Source organism: Macaca thibetana, chromosome 1 (assembly GCF_024542745.1).
Source record: "Macaca thibetana thibetana isolate TM-01 chromosome 1, ASM2454274v1, whole genome shotgun sequence".
Taxonomy (NCBI): Eukaryota; Metazoa; Chordata; class Mammalia; order Primates; family Cercopithecidae; genus Macaca; species Macaca thibetana.
In genome coordinates this window covers 8,480,277-8,499,098 of record NC_065578.1, presented here as the reverse complement: position 1 = coordinate 8,499,098, position 18,822 = coordinate 8,480,277, and the positions used below count along the sequence as shown (strand labels likewise).

Genomic DNA, 18,822 nt, shown 5'->3' with positions numbered 1-18,822 from the left:
CAGTAAAGCTGTTACAAAATAAAAGAATGAAGCTTAGGCTTGATAATGCATTTACTAAACCCCAAGCTTTAAAAGAAGAGGGACCAGGTCAGGCACAGTGGCTCAGACCTGTAATCCCAGCACTTTGGGAGGTGAAGGACGGAAGACTGCTTGAGCCCAGGAGTTTGAGACCAGCCTGAACAACATAGGGAGACCTCATCGCTACAGAAAATAAAAATGAGCCAGGACTTGGGAGACTGAGGCGAGAGGATCAGTTGAGCCCAGAAGGTCAAGGCTGCAGTAAGCTGTGATCGCGCCACTATTTTCCAGCCTGGGCAACAGAGACCTTGTCTCAAAAATGAAAAGAGGCCAGGTGTGGTTGCTCACGCCTGTAATCCCAGCACTTTGGGAGGCCAAGGTGAGCAGATTACCTGAGGTCAGGAGTTTGAGACCAGCCTGGCCAACATAGTGAAACCTCGTCTCCACTAAAATTAGTATACAAAAATGAGCAAGGCATGGTGGCCTGGGCCTGTAATCCCAGCTACTCGGGAGGCTGAGGCAGGAGAATCGCTTGAACCTGGGAGGTGGAGGTTGCAGTGACCCGAGATCACACCACTGCACTCCAGTCTGGGTGACAGAGCAAGACTCCGTCTCAGAAAAACCAACACCACCACCACCACCACCACCACCACCAACAACAACAAAAACCCAAACTGAAAAAATAAACAAACAAAAGAAGAGGGACCACTGCTCTTCATCCTCCATGGACGGTCACAGCCACAGCTGCTGACAAGGAACTGAAACGTTCAGTGTTTTTAATGGAGAATTTTGAAAGGGGCCTTTCGTGGCCAGCTTAGGATGATTAAGAGGAGCTCTGCTTGGAGATGAAAGGAGGAACGAAATAACCTCAGGTCCTTTAAGGTCCAGGAGCCCACAGATCCCTCGTGGATGGGGCGGGACTGGGTTCCCCCACCCAGCGGTTCACAGGGTTGGGTTTCTCTCGGGTGAAGCACCAGCCTGGTGACTCCAGACCCTGACCTGGAGCAGATCCCTCTGTCTGCCTGGACTTGTTTCCTCATCTGTAAGACACGGAATCCAGACCAGATTCTCCCCAAAGCCCCATGCAGCCAAGATTCTGAAGGCCAGAAGTGCTTATCGCAGCCCTCGGCCTGGCCTGGCTTGGGGGTCGGGAGTGCGTCTTCCCACAGAGAAGTGGGGAAGTTGGAGGTGTGTTCTCTTCTCTGCTTGGGAGCACGCCTGCATCTGGCCTTCATCGGGGCCAAGGGGCCTGGGCTGCCCTGAGCTCCCTCCCAGGAGGATGTGGCTCACCCCCACTGGAAGGTGGAGGGGTTCTCCATGGTAGCTGGAAGGCACCTGAGAAAGCTTCAAGAGTCACTGAATGTGGCCCAAGAGCTCTGCCAGGCTGCAGCAGTGAGGGCTGAAAGCGAGTTCTGTCGCTACCCTCTTGGTGTAATGGGTTTCAAATCAACCTATTTAAATGAATGAGCACCTAAGCTTCCTGGGGATGGGCATAGCAGCCAGAGGCCCCAGGCCACAGGACAGGTGCCCACCCCCTCGGTGTTTCTAGGACTGGTGCAGTGGCTCATGCCTGTAATCCCAGCACTTTGGGAGGCCGAGGTGGGCAATCACCTAAGGTCAGGAGTTTGAGACCAGCCTGGCCAACGTGGCAAAACCTCATCTCTACTAAAAATACAAAAATTAGCCGGGTATGGTGGTACAAGGCTGTAGTCCCAGCTACTTGGGAGTTTGAGGTAGGAGGATTGCTTGAACCTGGGAGGCGCAGGTTGCAGTGAGCTGAGATCGCGCCACTGCACTACAGCCTGGGCGACAGAATGAGACTCCATCTCCAAAAAAAGAAAAGAAAAAAAAAAGTTTCTAAACTGCAGAGGCCCCTGAGCCCCCAGCTCCATCCAGCACCTTGAGTGGCTGACACTGCAGCCCCAGCCCCAGTCATGGCTTGTGGGGTACCAGTCGTGTGCCTGGTGGGGACTGTGACCCCAACCTACAGATGGGGAAATGGGCTTGGAGAGGTGAGAGTTAGGGGTCCAAGGTCTGAGAGCCATGGACTCCAAAGGGATGAGGCCCTCCAGCTGGCGCAATCCATCCCCTGTGAATGCAGCTGTGTGGGGTGGAGGACTTGCCACAGCCTGGCCATCTCTGGATCCTACTGAATAAACCAATTAGGGACGGGTCATGGGATCCACCAAGATGGGCTACAGAAGCGACAGTGAATGGCTGCAGTGATGCGTTATGAGCTGAAAATAGGACCAGAGTCACCCAGGCATCCTGTGAATGGGTCTATTCTCTGGGGCCTCAAGTACATAAACAGGTCACGCCTCCTTGATCTTGCAGGAGGAAACTGATGGCGCATAGGGCCCGGCCTGACTGCTTTCCAAAGGCTGGGCAGAGACCAAGAATGCACGGCCACAGAAACAGACGTGGGCTTTGTGCCGTGAAAAAATGCCCAGCCCCCGTTCCAGCTGGTCACTACCAGGACCAGGGAGTTCCCCCCAACCTCCACACTCTTGACTGGGGGCTGCCAGCTTTGCACCCAGCTCCAGCCACAAACCCAGGTGCCTGCTGAAATCCACCGAGGGGGTGGGCACCTGTCCTGTGGCCTGGGGCCTCTGGCTGCTATGCCCATCCCCGGGAAGCTTAGGCGCTCATTCATTTAAATAGTTTCTTTGAATGAGAGAGTGCAATGCTGAATGAGCAGCAAAGAAATCAGGAAGTCAATCAGGAGCTATTTCTGGGAGCAGAAGGCTGAGGAACTGGAAGAGACGGTGCACCAGCTTCCACATTTCTGTGAGAAACGGCTACCTGGTGGCCAACGTGAACATGCACAGCCCCAGAGCCCACGACTGTCTCGCTGTTCCCTGAGAGATTTCAACCCAATTCAAGCATCAAGAGTGTGGCGCTGTGCCCAGTTCATGGGCTGAATGAATGCGCTGCGGAACGGTGAAGTTAAAGAAAAACGTTCCGTATCAGAGAATGCCCCGGCTTCTGCACTGTCCTCACTGACAGCTGTCATGGCTCCTGTGGCTGGCCCTGCAAGCAGCTTGTGGGGACCATGCTCCAGGACATGGATCCTAGAATGTCACGGGTGGGGTGGCCGTCATAGATTGTGTGTGTATTTTCCTCTACACTAAGCAGTTCTTACGAAAGAGCACAGCCAAACACAACGTGGAGCCTTTGTCCTTGTCAACTGGGGAAGGACGCCTGAGATCCATCTAGGTGATCAGACACCCTCGGTCCCCTATCCCCCCTGACCTCTGATAGCCTGTGGTCCTCATATGACCAGACCTTCTGGAGGCCGTGGGGAATAGGGTCTGGAACGACCCCTCCCCAACATGGAAGGAAGGAAGGGAGGGAGGGCAGGCGCGCAGGCCGGCAGGCCAGCCAGCCCTGGTGGCGGGGGTATCAGTCTCCTGAGGAGTAGCTCCCCGCAGAGCCCGGCTGGAGTGGAGGGCAGGAAGGAGGCACCCGGGAGGAGGCGCTGATCTTGAGGAGACGAGCTGACCTTCCCTGAACCTTCAACCACGACAAACCACAGCAAACCCATGTGGGAGCCATTAAAGAAAATTCGAAAATGCGGAACTGCACGGAAGATGCCTCCTCAGTGGGAGTCTTCAAAGCAGTGCGGGTGGAGCCAGAGAACCCGCGAGGTCAGGGGCTCTCCCTGGACTGCTGCCAGCCTGCTGCTTGCAAACAGGCCTTTCCACATCTCCAGGGAGGGTGGCGGGCAGGCCTGGGGACAGGCCAGGCCCTGTGTCTCCCCACTTAGCAATGGCCATCTCCACTCCTGCCCCCCAGGAAAGAGAAGGAGGATGACACAGCAGCCTCTCTGGCTGCATCCTCAGCACAAGGCCTTGTGCCTCAAGCCTTGAGGAGGAATCAGAGCATGGGGCCTGTGGCCCCAGCTGGCTGGGCAGTGGGGAGACCGCACGGGGAAACGTCAAGAACTCAGAGCCCCTGCTTCTGCCCGGCCATGGCCTCAGTGTGGAAGCAGGGACTCTGCTGTGGGGGGCGGGGTCTGCCTGGCATGCAGGAAAGAGGCCACAGCGGGCAGTGGGCTGGGAGATCCCCGGGCAGGCACACACGCAGGGTAACTGCCTGAGCGGCCCTGCAAACAGCTGCCCCTCGCTAACATCGAACCCAGGTGTGGCAGGGACACTGATGACTCTCCACATGTCCCAGGGAGTTGGAACTACCTCCACTTCCAAGACAGAGACAGCAAAGCCCCAGACCTCGCCCAGGGTGGCAGCTCTGAAGCCGCCTACATGCAGACAACTCCCCCACTGACCGCTTTCCAAGACTGGGCTCGCAGGGCCCCCTCGATGTGTCGAAGAAGCGTCTCAAATGTAACATCTCCTCCTCCTTCGGGCCTTCCCATCTCGGGTCAGCAGCCCCCACCTTCCAACTGCTCAACCCAAACACCTCGAGTCACCTTGGTGCTTCCCTTTCTCATCACATCAAGTCCATGGATGAGCCCATTCCAAAGAGTCCCGGAACTGGGCGGCCCTGCCCCACCTCCGTGGCTTCCATCCTGGACCAAGCACCCATCACCTCTTACCAGGACAAGCCTGGCTCCTCCCTGGCCTGGCCTCTCAGAGGCCACTCTTGCCCCTGCCGTCCATTTCTATAAAGCAGCCAGAATGATACTTTTTTTTCTTTTTTTCCCCAGAGATGGGGTCTTGCTCTGTTGCCCAGGCTGGAGTGCAGTGGTGCAATCTTGGCTCACTACAACCTCCACCTCCTGGGTTCAAGCAATTCTCCTGCCTCAGCCTCCCGAGTAGCTGGGATTACAGGCATCCACTACCACACCCGGCTAATTTTTGCATTTTTAGTAGAAACAGGGTTTCACCATGTTGGCAGGCTGCTCTCAAACTACTGACCTCGTGATCCACCTGCCTCAGCCTCCCAAACTGCTGGGATTACAGGTGTGAACCACCAGGCCCAGCCGCAGAAAGACACTTCTAAAACACAAGATGCTGCCTCAATAAGCGCCCGGAGGTGTCGGGTTAAGCGGGTTGAGGCTGGCAGCGCTAACACCCACACCTCCCCCTATCGCCATGCTGCAGCGGAGCTGTGACAGTGCCCCACCCTCCAATGTTTTGCTCAGTGTCCCAAGAACGACCACATCTATTTTCCAATCTGGAGCCTCTAAAGTCAACTGACCACGTGGCCCAGGGCCCGTTCATGTCTGAGCAGGACTTGCCGGGCATCTGATTCTGGTGGAGAGGAAAAAACATCCTCGTCATTGACTAATAGTGCTCTGCTGTGATGCTCGGAGTGGCCATCCAGATTCCAGTTCACAGATGCGGTTCCCAAATACTGATTCCCAATCTTGTATCTCCCGCTCACCCAACACCTTTAGGATTTTCCAAACAAGGAAACTTATGAACGCATCCAACCTTCCGTCTCACGCAGAGCTAACTGAGCAGGAAATCACCTATTCACAGGACACGTGTCTGCACCTCCAGGAGTGGGTGGGCGGAACTCTCTGTTCAAATAGGCTCCAGTGCCCTCCCGGCCACTCCGGGGGTCTGTGTACTGTATTGGAGCTGGGATATATAACCATGAAGCTGTGCAAACCCAGAGCTCATGACAGTATTGGGGGCATTTCCTGAAAGACACAGGGCTGGAAATCTTCATGGATCCCCCACGGTCTCAGTGGCCAGGCAACAAGAGCAGGCCTGGCAGTCTCCTCATCTGTCTGTCTGCAAAGAATGAACATTAACCTCCCTGGCTCCGTGACCACCCCTTGGCTGGGAGGAGGGAGGCAGGGCTGAGGGCCAGGGCTCCTCAAGATCCTAGGTCCTGGGCAGGGCTCCCAATCCACACCCATCCCAGCTTGAGGCAAACTGGCTGTGGATGTGGTGCCACTCATTTCTGACACCTGGGGAGACAAACACAGACCTCACTCTGCTGGTTCCCTCATTCAGTTCCGAGGTGACTACTTCCCAGGGAGGTTACCTGCTGGCTGCAGACCCGGCCACCCACCTCTTCCAGGAGTCCCATGACCTAGGGGCACCAGGCTGCATGGACGAGGACCAAGCAGCCCTGGGAGCCTGCACCACAGATGTCGTGTGTGGCTGTCAACTCGCTGCCATCACAATCAAAGTCACAGCAGAGGACCAAGAAAAAGAGAGGTGGGGAGGCTTCCAAAGAGAAATATGTAAGCATTTGCACATGCCTGACCACCCCAACACTTTCCCCAGTATCTTTCAAAGGTTGAGGTGGGGGAGGAGGAACAGGAGGAGGACCTCCTTCTCCAGGAGAAACTGCAGGCTTGGAGACTTGAACACAGAGTCAGCATCTGTATTCCTGACCTCTGGTGGGGGGCCTCACCCCCCTCTGCCTCTTGCCTGGCCTGCAGGGTGGGGTTAGAACTCAGGGTGCTGAGCCAAAACTGCCCTTTAAGGACAGTCAGCCCATGGGCGGATGGAGTTTTCCAGCCCCCTTGCTTCCCGATGTGGGACTTGCAGGCGGTAGAAGGGACTCATGCAGGCAAGGAGCTCTGAGAGAGGGCCATGCATGGGGTGAGCTGTTCTGCAATGCCAGGCCCTCCTGCTACCACGGGCTCCCAGCTGGGCAGCCATGGAGCCTCCATTCCCACACCAGCACAGTGTTCCTGCACATGGGCTGCATTTACACAGTCTGAGAAAGTCCACTCCCCTTCCCAAAGGGACAGGTGGAGTTCGCTGTTGACTCAGCCTGTTTCTGATCTGCGTGCTCCTCCCCAAATTCATGACTGAACAAGTCCCTCGGGATTGTATCTCAAAGGAGCCCACTCAGAAGCCTCCAGCAGGCTTCTGAGAGACTCTAAGCCTGTGTAATGAGAGAGGTCACTAGCGTTCATTTACCGGAGAGGCCCTAGTATCCCCAAGGTTACCAACCCCAGCTTGATAATATGCTGGCAACTGGGCTAGAATTTGGTCAACTGAGGATCAAACCTGGAGGCAGGTCACCCAGAGAAACAAAGACCACCTACTCATTAATTCATCCATCTATCCATTTATCCATCAATTCATTAGTCTATCTGCTTTCCATCCACTCATCCATCCGTTCACTCATCCATCCGTCCATCCACCCACCCATCCACCTGTTCATTTATTTATCCATCCATCTATCCATCCACTCATTCATCCATCCATCCATCACTCATCCATCCATCTGTTCACTCATCCATCCACCCACTCATCTATCCATCCATCCACCCACTCATCCACCCATTCATTTATCCATCCATCCATCCATCCATCCATCCATCCATCCATCCATCCATCCACCCATCCACCCACTCATCCACCCATTCATTTATCCATCCATCCATCCATCCAACCAACCATCCATCCATCCATCCATCCACTCATCCATCCACCCACTCATCCATCTGTTCATTTATCCATCCATCTATCCATCCATCCACTCACCCACCCACCCACCCACCCATCCATCTGTTCATTTATCCATCCATCCATCCATCCATCCACTCATCCATCCATCCATCCACCACTCATCCATCCATCTGTTCACTCATCCATCCACCCACTCATCCACCCATTCATTTATCCATCCATCCATCCATCCATCCATCCACTCATCTATCCACCCACTTATCCATCCATCCATCCACCCACTCATCCATCTGTTCATTTATCCATCCATCCACCCACCCACCCACCCACCCATCCATCTATTCATTTATCCATCCACTCATTCATCCATCTACTTTTTCATCCACTCATCCATCCATCAATCTAAACACTCATCCACCCACCTACCTACCCATCCACCCATCCGTCCATCCTTTTGTTCAACCACTTATCTATCAATCCAAACATTAATCTATTAATCTATCAATTCATTATCCACTCATCCATCCATTATTCACTCATCTATCCATCCATTCATCATCCATCCATCCAACCAATCATTCATCCACCTATTCATTCATCATCCATCATCCATCCATCTGTCCATTCATTCATGAGGCACCGTTAGGTAATCTAGCAGACTCTGGGTAGAATTCCTCACTTAACCAGATGCAAAAGTTGCCTCTGAGGGTCTGAATACACTGGAATATCAACTTTAAAACACCTTAGTTCCAATGACTGTATCAACTTTTGGCCTAAGCCCAGCCAGGACCATGGGGACAGAGAGAGGGCATTGCCTCTGACAGCAGAGGGGACACTTACGATCAAGTCCGTTCAAGTAGCGCATTCGGATCTCACAGTGGCCCCAGACGGCACTCACTACAGGATACAGTTTTTTGCCCTTGAGTCCCCGAAAAGCCACTCCCATGTACTGTCCATCCACAATGAAGCTCAGCGTCCCATCGTCCATGTCCAGGGCTACCAGGAAGGAGTCAGGGACAATGAATGTCTCATCTGGTTCCAGAAAGGCTGGGTATGTTTTGCTTGGCTGGTTCTTGCCATCATGGTAGAGCCGGTTGCGCCCCAAATCCCAGCCCCAGGACTCGTGATTATTCCCCACGAGGGTAGTGTACCCGACCGAGTGCAGGGGGGCGTCTGCCGTCGCCACCCCCACCACGGCGTGTGTGCCCCGCTGTCTCATAGCCCATGTGATCTGCCACACGTGCAGCCCACGGGTATACCCGACTTTGCCCCTGATAGCGTCTGTGCTCTGGGCCACCGGATGCCGGTGAAAGATGAGTTTGTCGTCTTCCTTCACGAAGACGTTGAGCGACCGGTCGTTGTTGTTCCACGAATGCAGCAGCTGGACGTCATAGGACACAGGGGGCATGTCCAGTAGCAGATCCAGCCGGGTGGGCTTGCAGTAATCCAGACCCTGGAGCTCCTGCTTCAGGGGCCGGTACGTGGGGTCCCTCATGTCCACAGTCTTGATCCCTCCAGTGACCTTCTGACCCATGTTCGCCCTGGTTTCACCTTCTCACCGACTCCCAAGGCAAACTCATCAATCTCGTGGTCTCGTCTCCAGTATTCTGATCGGGGCCAGACAGAATTCCTAAGGCGGGCTGCCAGGAGACCTCTGCAAGCTGCACAGCGTTCAGTATTGCCTAATGGACGGAAAGACAAACAACCGGTGAGCGGGGCTGCGGGATGAAGGGGAAAGTTAACCCGGAGGTCGAGGCGACCACATCAGCACGTCCCGGCAGCCTGCACCTGGGCTCCGTCACGCCTGACATGGACAGGCTGGAGTCTTGGCGTGGAATGAAATCCCCCGTTCCCTGGCTAGTTTGTCACAAAGGAAAGGGGCTGTCCATCCACCCGGCAGACTGCACGGAGAGGTGGGCTTGGGGGCTGCGCGTCACCCTCATCTGTGTTGGGTGCAGGCATACGGCTGATGCCCACCAAATACCTCATCAGGGTTCCACAGGACGGCAGGCCATGGTGTCACAGAACCAGGACTCAGCCACGACAGTGGGCATCTGCTTGGTCAAAACAGAGGGAGGTGGTTGGCCCTTGCCTTGCTGTTCAGAGGGGAAGTGGAGCCCCAGGTAGCAGCAGAGGCTGTGAGGATGCCAATCCCAGCTCCTCCTCCCCGTCTCTGTCTCTGTCACAGCCACCTCCAGCAGACGCACCACCAATTCACTCCAGAGAAGGGCTCTCTGGTGCAGTCGGACGGTTCAACTCAGGCGTCTGTGTACGCTTGGCGGGGAGGACCCCAGGAGCCTCCTCCGCCAGCAACATTCTTCTCAAGGGCAGGCCTCGATTCAGACAGCATGGGGGGCTCATCCCCCGACCCCCAGGAGTTCTTAGATGACTGACCACCTCTTTTTCCTGCCCACACCCTTCAACTAGAAGCCAGGGTTTCGCCCTCTGGGTCTCAACAGCACGTCTAGGGAGGAGAGTCCAACACTAAGATGCCTCGTTCCTCTCTGGCCTCACCATTCCCTGGGTCCTTCAGGAGGGAGAACAGGGACTCCAGGATGGGGGAGAGATCTCACTGCATCATCTACCCCATCCTCTCCACTGGCAGCCCAGGAAGAATTCTTTTTTTCTTTTGAGACAGAGTCTTGCTCTGTCACCCAGGCTGGAATGCAGTGGTGTGATCTCGGCTCACTGCAACCTCCACCTCCTGAGTTCAAGTGATTCTCCTGCCTCAGCCTCCGGAGTAGCTACAATTACAGGCACCCACCACCATGCCTGGCTAATTTTTGTACTTTTACTAGAGACGGGGTTTCACCATGTTGGCCAGGCTGGTCTTGAACTCCCTGACTTCAAGTGATCCACCTGGCCTGGCCTCCCAAAGTGCTGGTCAGGAAGAGTTCTATCCAAGGAGGAGAAGGCAGCAGAAGATTTGAGCCTCGTTCAAGAGAGAAGTTTCTTTCTGCCATCAAGAACCTCCTTGGTCTCTGGAAGGGACCAGAGAGGCCAGGGAGAGCAGCCTGGTTTGGGGTCAGGCTCCTAGGATCAACCAGGCCAGAGGCAAGGCAGGCTCCTGGCTGAAAATGGTATTAAAGGAGCCTGTGGGGGTGCCTGGGCGGTAGGCCATCGGAGCCTTGGCTGCCGGGAGAGAGTCATGCTGGGTCGCTTGTTACTAGGGTGCCCAAGTAAAGGAGACAAAGAGAATCCAAAGGAACCCAGAGTCGGGGAGGCCGTGGGCTCCCAGACACAGGGAAATCCAGGAATCTCAGAGGGCTGGCCTCCCCATTCAGTGTGGGGCCAGCCAGGCCAGGCTCTGCAGTGGGGCTGGCCTCCAGCTCCCTCTTAGCTGGGAAGAGGCCCCATGAGACCCTGTCCCGGGGGCAGCGAGGCCTCCAGGAAGTTTGGTCCTGGCAGAAACTTCCCATGTGGGAACCCTTGGTGCCCGACCCCCTTATCTCAGGGGCCAGGTCATGCTTCTCGCCCTCCCCTTTATGATGTGAGACAGAGGGTTCTTTTTTTTTTTTTTTTTTGAGATGGAGTTTTGCTCTTGTTGCCCAGGCTGGAGTGCAATGGCGCGATCTCATCTCACTGCAACCTCCGCTTCCTGGGTTCAAGCGATTCTCCTGCCTCTGCCTCCCAAGTAGCTGGGATCACAGGCGCCCACCACCGCACCCAGCTCATTTTTTCTATTTAGTAGAGGCCAGGTTTCACCACGTTGTCCAGGCTGCTCTCGAACTCCTGAGCTCAGGTGATTCACCCACCTCGGCCTCCCAAAGTGCTGGGATGACAGGCGTGAGCCACCACGCCCAGCCACAGACAGAGGGTTTTGATCTCAGGGGCACGGTCATCTCTTCAGAGACAGGGTAGGACTCCTTGTGTCCAGTGTCTGCAAAACCATTAGAGCGGAGGTGTACCCTCTGCAGCCTGGAGGGCCGCCCTGGTTCCAGAAAGTTCTGTGAATACTGTGACCTCACATCCATGATCTCCCAGGAAAATCCCATTTTCAAGCTTTCAGTTCCATCTCCTCTCCTGGGAGCCACTGAAACCTCTAGGACTCCCTCTATGCTGCTGCAGAGGGGCACCCCGTGGCTTTGGGGCCTGCGCCTCAAGCTGCGGGAGCGGGAGAGAGTTAGGTCTGATGTGGCGCCAGTGTGGCCTTCCCTGAATTCCCCTCTTCCCCAACCTCCACTGGAGCATTTTCTGAGCTGTAGGAAGGCCGGGCCGAGGCGGCTCTGGAGGTCAGAGCTGCAAGGAGTGGGGGCGAAGAGGACAACCCCTATCTCTGTCTGAACACCCCCTCCAGCTTGGTGCCCAGGAACCTCTCCATATTCTCAATTCCGCAGGGTCTTGTGGGCACAGAGGTCAGCTCTCTGGGAGGACGGGGCGCGAATTACTTTCTAAGAGAGCTAGTTCATGTCGCGCTTCCCGCAGCGTAGCCCCTCCACAGCCCCCCTGCCGCTCAACTGTCGCAGCAGGGAGGACCTTTCTCCTGGGATCTCGTCTGTCATGGAAGATCCGCCCTCTCTCCACGTGTGGGAGCAGGTGGGAAGAGTGGGGAGGAGGCTGGGGGAGGGAGGGGAGGGTGGGAGAGAAAGGTGGCGGGGAGGGGTCCTCTAGCAGGTAACTGAAAATGCTAGGAGGGACCGTAACAGGGAGGTTGAGGGGGGAAGAGGCGAGGAGAGCAACACCTCAGAGGGGGAGAAAGGGTGAAGTGGGGTGAGACGGGGAAGGACGGGGAGGGAGCGGAGGGAGGGGAGGGAGCTCTCGGGCTAATAAACCCAGGCCTGAACACACAGAATGCCTGTCTCAGCGAGACCGGAGATCAGTTTTTTCTGAAATGGGCGAGATAGTAAATGCCTGGCTTTGAGGGCCAGACAGTCTCTGCTGTTGTCGCGCAAAAGCAGCCACAGACGGGACATAAATAAACGCGTGTGGCTGAGTTCCAGAAAACTTTATTTATAAGGACAGGCCGGCCTGGGGTCCGCCAGCCAGAGCTTAAGACCGGGCCCTGCGTCAACTCCACTTAAGACACAGCCCTGTGGGGCTGGGGCAGGCATTAGCCGGATGGTGGTGTGGCGGGGGGGTCCCTGGAGGCTGGGCCAGCCTCATCCCAGAAAGAGCCACCAGAAAAGGGTGGCTTCACCCCGACGTGGGACATCCACTGTCTGTCTGTCCAGGTCGGTTCCACAAGCTCTCCTAGTTCTGAGATGCCATCACCTCAGGTGGCCCAGCAAGTCCTCAACACCAATGCTGGGCTGAGCTCCCTAAACCTAACCCGAACCGCCACCCCTCCACCTCCACCCACCTTCCCCCTACCCCCTCGCCCCGGCCCAGGCCTTGGATCACATGGCGGTGAGGGGTGGGGGTCTGTGGGAGGGAGGGCCTGGGAGGAGGGAGGCTGGGGAAAGAGGGTGGGCATTTTCCCTGGGCAGGGCAGGCAGGTAAAGGGCCTGCAGCACTGTGGGGTGACTCCCTCACAAGGGCACCCCAGGGAATGTGGCCCACCCACCCGGCCACTTCTGCCATCTGAGTCACCACCCAGGCGGTCAATCACTGTGGTGGCCCTGGGGCTACTCTTGACTCATCTGTCACCCGCCCTGTGTCCAGGCTATGGTTAAAGATGACAGTGCCTTCCCACCTTCCTGTTGTCCACACCTAGCCACCTCCTTGCTGTGCAGGAACGCTGAAGCCATCCATCCGTCCTCCTCCTTCTATTTTAAAATGTGGCCGCACAGATCCACCCTTCCTGTGGGTCCCCAGGAGCTGGACTCGCCACCTCCCCTGGAACTGCAGCCCGGCGGGCGCTTCCCCAGCCCTGTTTCCTGAAGCTTCCAAGCTCATGCGCCGAGACAGTAGCTCCAGCCACCAAGATCCACCCCGAGCTTCTCCAAGCTTCTGCTCGTTCATCTGTCACACACTTACCTAAAACTCAGTGGAGACAGTGTTCCAGAGGGGGCTGGCGTCACTGCATTTCCACTTTCATTTATTTCCTAGCCTGTGCTCCATTCACTGAACAAAGATCACTGTTCTCCCGTCTTCCTGGTCACCACATCTGGCCCAACAGAGGGACGCTGCCTTTGGGCCAAGACCCAAGGACTTGGAAGGCTGGGTTAGGGCAGACCAAGTTTAAGGTCCCTTCTAAACCAGGGGTCAGCAAACTTCTTCCATAAGGGGCCAGATAGTAACTATTTAAGGCCCTCCGGACAATATGTAAATGAATGGGCATAGGTGTGTTTCAATAAAACTTTATTTACAAAAATAGACAGTGGGCCAGATTTGGCCCAGGAGCTGTAGTTTGCCGACCCCTGTTGTAAACCCATGGAAAATTGCTAATACGATCACCATAATTCCTGGACATGGTGCTCAGGATGGGGGGTGTGTACCACCCACAGGTGCCGAGTGACATTCACAGGTGCCTGGATGGCTCCTGTTAACACTGGACCGAGACGGACATCCCTGGGCCTGGAGGGCATCCAGCACTGGGCACCACACTTCAGGCAGGAGCTGGGAGAACAGTACAGGCCCCCGCTCTGGGACCACCCCCACTTACTGCTGCTCTGAGAAGCAAATGCAGATGCCTAGGCCTTGTGGGGCCCAGCAGCACCAGAGAAGCTGAGCAGTTGGTGAGTTTCCAGGAGGTGGGAGGACTCAGCCTTCATCCCCACCCAGGAGGAGCAAAGTACAAGCCACAAAGGGCGTGGCTTGTACTGCCCTGCAGGGCTGGAACAGGAGAGCAGAGGACAGATGTGGCCCTGCTGCTGCCACCACCACCCCCCACATACATGCAAGCACCCATGCCTACATGCACACACGTGTGTACACCCATACACACACGTGTACTCTGTGTGCCTGCACACTGACAGTAAGGGCAGCAGCTGAGACTAACAGAGGCGTCACAGTCCAGGCAGTGCCCTGGCCGGCGGCGCCTGCTCTCCACTGCCTTAGTGAAAGTTTTTATCCCCAAAAGCACATTCTTGCATTAGCCACCATGTCCCCAGGACCGCACCTGCCTCCTCCTCTGCACAACTGTCTCAGCCAAGCCCCACAACAAACCAGTTCCTGGCCTGTACCCCTCCTGCCCCACCAAACTCTACTCACTCTAAATAATGACAGTTCTCACTGCACGCAGCCCTCAGGCTGCAAGGGTCAGCTGTCGCACGCAGGGGTCCAGTGTCTGGTGCTTCCTGAAGACCAGGCTGTTACCTCATCACAGGCATGAATGCCGTGAGGGTATTTCAACCAGGAGAAAGAGTGTGTATGTGTATGTGTGTGCATGTATGCGCGGTATGCATGTGTGTGTGTAGATATGTGAGGTGTGTATGTATCTGTGTGTGTGGTGTGTCTGGATGTGTGTATATGTGTGTGGTATGTATTCATGTGTACATATGTGTGTGCTGTGCGTGCATGCATGCATGTATATGTGTGTGCGTGTATGTACATGTATGTCGTGTGTCTTCATGTGTCTGCGTGTGTGGAGTGTGTCTGTGTGTATACATCTGTGTGTGCAGGAGCTCTAACTGCAAGACCCTCCTCCTCATGGGCAGCAGAGAGCTCACCAGTCACTCTGGGTCAGGAACTCCTAGCAACATTTTCCCATAAGATCAGATAAAAGTAAAGATCAAGAAGGGTCAAGAGAGAAAAACAGCCATAAAACAGTGGCTTGGGAGCTCCCGAAAGGACCTTCCTCACACAACTGGCCCAGAGGCCGTGAGTCACGGAGAACAGCTGCATCTCATCTGGGTCGAAGAGCCGATGCTGGTGGCGGATTGTGACGCGAGTTCCCTGACACTTGCTCAGGACATGTCCCGTGGAGAGCTTCCTCCGGAGGAAGGCAGGCGAGCCGTCCACACACCCACGCTCCTGCACGCCTCGTGTCAGAGATCAGCTATCAAATCTGACGAGCATCTATGGCGCTGGCACCAAGGCCTCAGCCTCTCATGCTCCATGTCCCTCAGCCTCGCTGGTTGAGCTCAGCTGGGACAACCCCCTGACCCCACACTCACCTACCCCGAGTCCTGGCCCGGCACAGCTCGGGCCCCATCGTGCCACAAGCAGATGGGGGGATAAAGGGAGAGGACACGTCACCAATATCAAAGTCAAGCACATGGCGGGAGCGTCTGTCTCATGCATGGGAGGGCTGGGCTGGGGGAAGCAGAGAGGAGTGCAAAATGGGATGGAGGCAGGAACCACCGCCCGGACCCTCAGAGCCAGAGAGCAGCCACCGGCCCTGGAGTCACCTTGGCTTCCCCTGTAGAGGGATACACAGCCTGGAGGAGATTCTGCCTTTCCTACAACACAGTGAAGGCTACTAAAAGCTCTGGAGGAGGGGGAGGGGCTACCTGCAGGGACAGCAGATGACACGAAGCCCTGGGGTTTGGCTTCAGTGAACTTCTTCCCCCAGCAGGAGGAATACCCCACCACTACACACACACACACACACACACACACACACACACACACACATTCTTGCATGAGTGAAAGGGGATGTCCCTTACACCTTTTGAGGACAAAAGCCCTCAACCCAGTGTCTCCAGAGCAGCCATGGGACGGGGGTGGGTTGGGGTCCCAAACACCCACCAGAGTTGTATGTCCGTACTGGATTTCCCGGTGGCAGCCTGGGCTCTAAGCAGATGAGCTTCCGAAAGCCCCTACTCCCTTGGCCAGCTTTGAACAGCCATTTAAGGTTGTCTGGGTCCAGGGAAGGGGCCATCTTTGGATTTGCTGGGGGCCCCAGATCTTAGTAGGAAGGAAGAAAAGAACCTCGCAAAGCCTCCAGTTTCGTGGGCTCCTCCACGCGGGGGCAGCCAGGTCTGCAGATCCACAGGGAAGAAAGCCTGGAAATGAATGCTGATCCCCAGCAAGTGGAGAGGAGTCAAAAGCATCCCTGAAGTGTACTGTCTGGGAGTCCTAGACCCGAGACAGGTGAAGGGCACCTGTCTTCAGCCTTTAATGATCTAGGGAAGCCATTCTCTCTGAAGGCCGAGGGAGCCTGGAGTGGTAGGAGAGGCAAGGCAGGCCCCTGTGGTCGGAGAGTGCCTTCTGGATACAGCCACAGTTTGCTTTCATTATGCAAGGCAGAGAGGAATGTGTTGCTAGACACAGCACTACCACCGAGACAGGGGCGAGACAGTGCTGTGGCATGCAGAGGGTTAAAAACAGTTGCCGTGGTGGCTCATGCCTGTCATCCCAGCACGGTGGGAGGCCGAGGTGGGTGAATCACCTGAGGTCAGGAGTTTGAGACCAGTCTGGCCAACGTGGTGAAACCCCATCTCTACTAAAAAATACAAAAATTAACTGGGCATAGTGGTGGGTGCCTGTAATCCCAGCTACTCGGGAGACTGAGGCAGGAGAATCGCTTGAACCCAGGAGGCGGAGGTTGCAGTGAGCTGAGATTGTGCCACTGCACTCGAACCTGGGCGACAGAGCGAGATTCTGTTAAAAAAAAAAAAAGTTGCAGGGACTGCAAAGGATGTGGGGAAAGGACATTCCTACACAGCATGGGTGTGTGTTGAAGGGGGACAGACCCTGAACTGGGACAGCCTTCTAGGTGTGCAGGTGCAACAAGGCAGTCCCTGTCCTGTCCATGTGCAAAATGCCCAACAATCACCCATGGCTCTTGTCCACCAAACCCTACAGGCCTGCACAGGGGCATGAGGGTGAAGATGCTGGGGACAGCATGAGTCCCACCTCGTCCACATCATGGAGCTCCATGCAGCCCCTCCAAAGTGGTGACGCAACAGAAAATGTAACGCGATGCTGTCACATTTTTAAAAGCAAATCACAGAACAATACGCAGATCATGATGCCATTTCTGAAAAAACAGAATTTAAAAAGATTCTCTCTGTGCACATTTATCTGTAGGTACAGAGAAAGGTCTAGAAGGATAAACATCAAACCTTTCACAACGGTTAATGCTGGTGGGTGGGAGGGAAAAAACGCTTTGAATTGAATTTTTTAAAATGCATGTATTCCTTTTGAAACTAAAATGATGTTTAAGCACACAAAAGAGAATCAAAGGCTGAGAAACAATGATTTCACACACTATGTTTGCAAGAACAAGTTATCCCCAAAGCAATTCCTACAGGTTCTGCACCTGTGTTGCTTTTATAAAGCAAGCACAGTGTAATGTGTAGGCACTATTGTCCTGAATGTTTTTTCCATGAAGGTACGTGTTAAGGATCCATAACTGGCAGAAGGGCATTTAAAATGCTTTTCTTCCTTTTAAAGAGACAGGGTCTCGCTATGTTGCCCAGGCTGCTCTCTAACTACCAGGCTCAAGCAATTCTCCTGCCTTGGCCACCCAAAGTGCTCAGATAATAGGTGTGAGCCACCATGCCCAGCTGGCAGAATGGTATTTAAATAAAGGATGAGAATCCTGGGGAAGCTTTGAGGCCATGCCAAAGAGGGACATTATGTCTACAGCGATCTATCCCAAGACTTCCGGTTATACTGCTTCAAAATTACAGATTTTGATTAGCCCAGTAAAAATGGGGCAGCTATCTCTCTCTACTGACCCAGAACACAAGAAGAGAACAGCTGGTCCGTCCCCATACCCAGCCAGGTGGCAGCTGCACAGCGGCTGTGCACGTGGCAAAGGCCAGGTGAGGCGGCCCCATCAGAAACACCGGTGGCTGTTCCGGCCCCGACAGACCCACTCCAGGGAAGGGGAGGGGAGGAGGAATGAGGCTCTGAGAGCAGACCCTGGGAGAGGCTGAGACAGGCCAGACTGCACAGCACCTGCCTGCAACCCCCCAGTGGTATTTCAATTAAAGCCACAACCCTGCAGACCCCACCTTCCCCCAAAATGCTTTCAGATAAATTGTCCCGGAGCCTCGCTTCCACTAAAAATTACCTGTTCGTGGTGGTGTTTAGGAAGAGGTCTGTTGAAGGAGCGGCTACACCCTCTTTTGGGGATGTAGCCAATGCAACTGGGGACAAACGGACAGAAAGGGCAGGTAAGGGATGCACAGGGGTGGGTCGGTCACCAGGGAGTGGCAGACACTCACGCTCCTCCTTACGCCCGGTTCCCCCCCAGTGTCTGACTAACCCCAGAACAGTGAAACCATTGTTTTGCCCCAGGATGGGGAAAGAATGAAATTCAGGATGTGGAACAAGGTGACCTATTTATAAAGCCTCCTTTCACCTGAAGATCACGTAACTTCCCTCCCTCTGCCGCCCGTCTCACACACCAGTGGTGGCAGCCCAGGATTCTGCAAGAGAAACATGCCCCAAGCGATCTGCTATTTTATCAGAATGAACCTCTGCAGCCTGGCTCAGCCGCCGCCTAGGCTCTGCCTGCTCACTGGACTCCTGTGCTCCCTCCAGCATCCTGAACATGAGTGGCAGGGACACTCTTGGTGGTGGAAGGGCTCAGGGAATGCTCCGTGCTGGCTGGGCCATGGAGCCCCTGGCAAAGGAGCCACTGCCAGCAGGGCTTGTGACACGTGGTTACCACCCTCCACCCCTC

The 18,822-nt window shown here is 55.2% G+C and overlaps 1 protein-coding gene across 3 annotated transcripts in view; it reads right to left on the bottom strand.

Moving 5' to 3' along the window:
- SPSB1 (splA/ryanodine receptor domain and SOCS box containing 1) overlaps positions 1-18,822 on the bottom strand; it is a 77,798-nt gene that overhangs the window by 4,033 nt on the left and 54,943 nt on the right. For all 3 annotated transcript variants that reach the window (XM_050788991.1, XM_050788993.1, XM_050788986.1), the window contains exon 2: positions 8,202-9,043. In XM_050788991.1, the coding sequence (XP_050644948.1) occupies positions 8,202-8,895 (694 nt within the window). In that variant the 5' untranslated portion in view covers positions 8,896-9,043. The remainder of the gene's footprint in view (positions 1-8,201; positions 9,044-18,822) is intronic.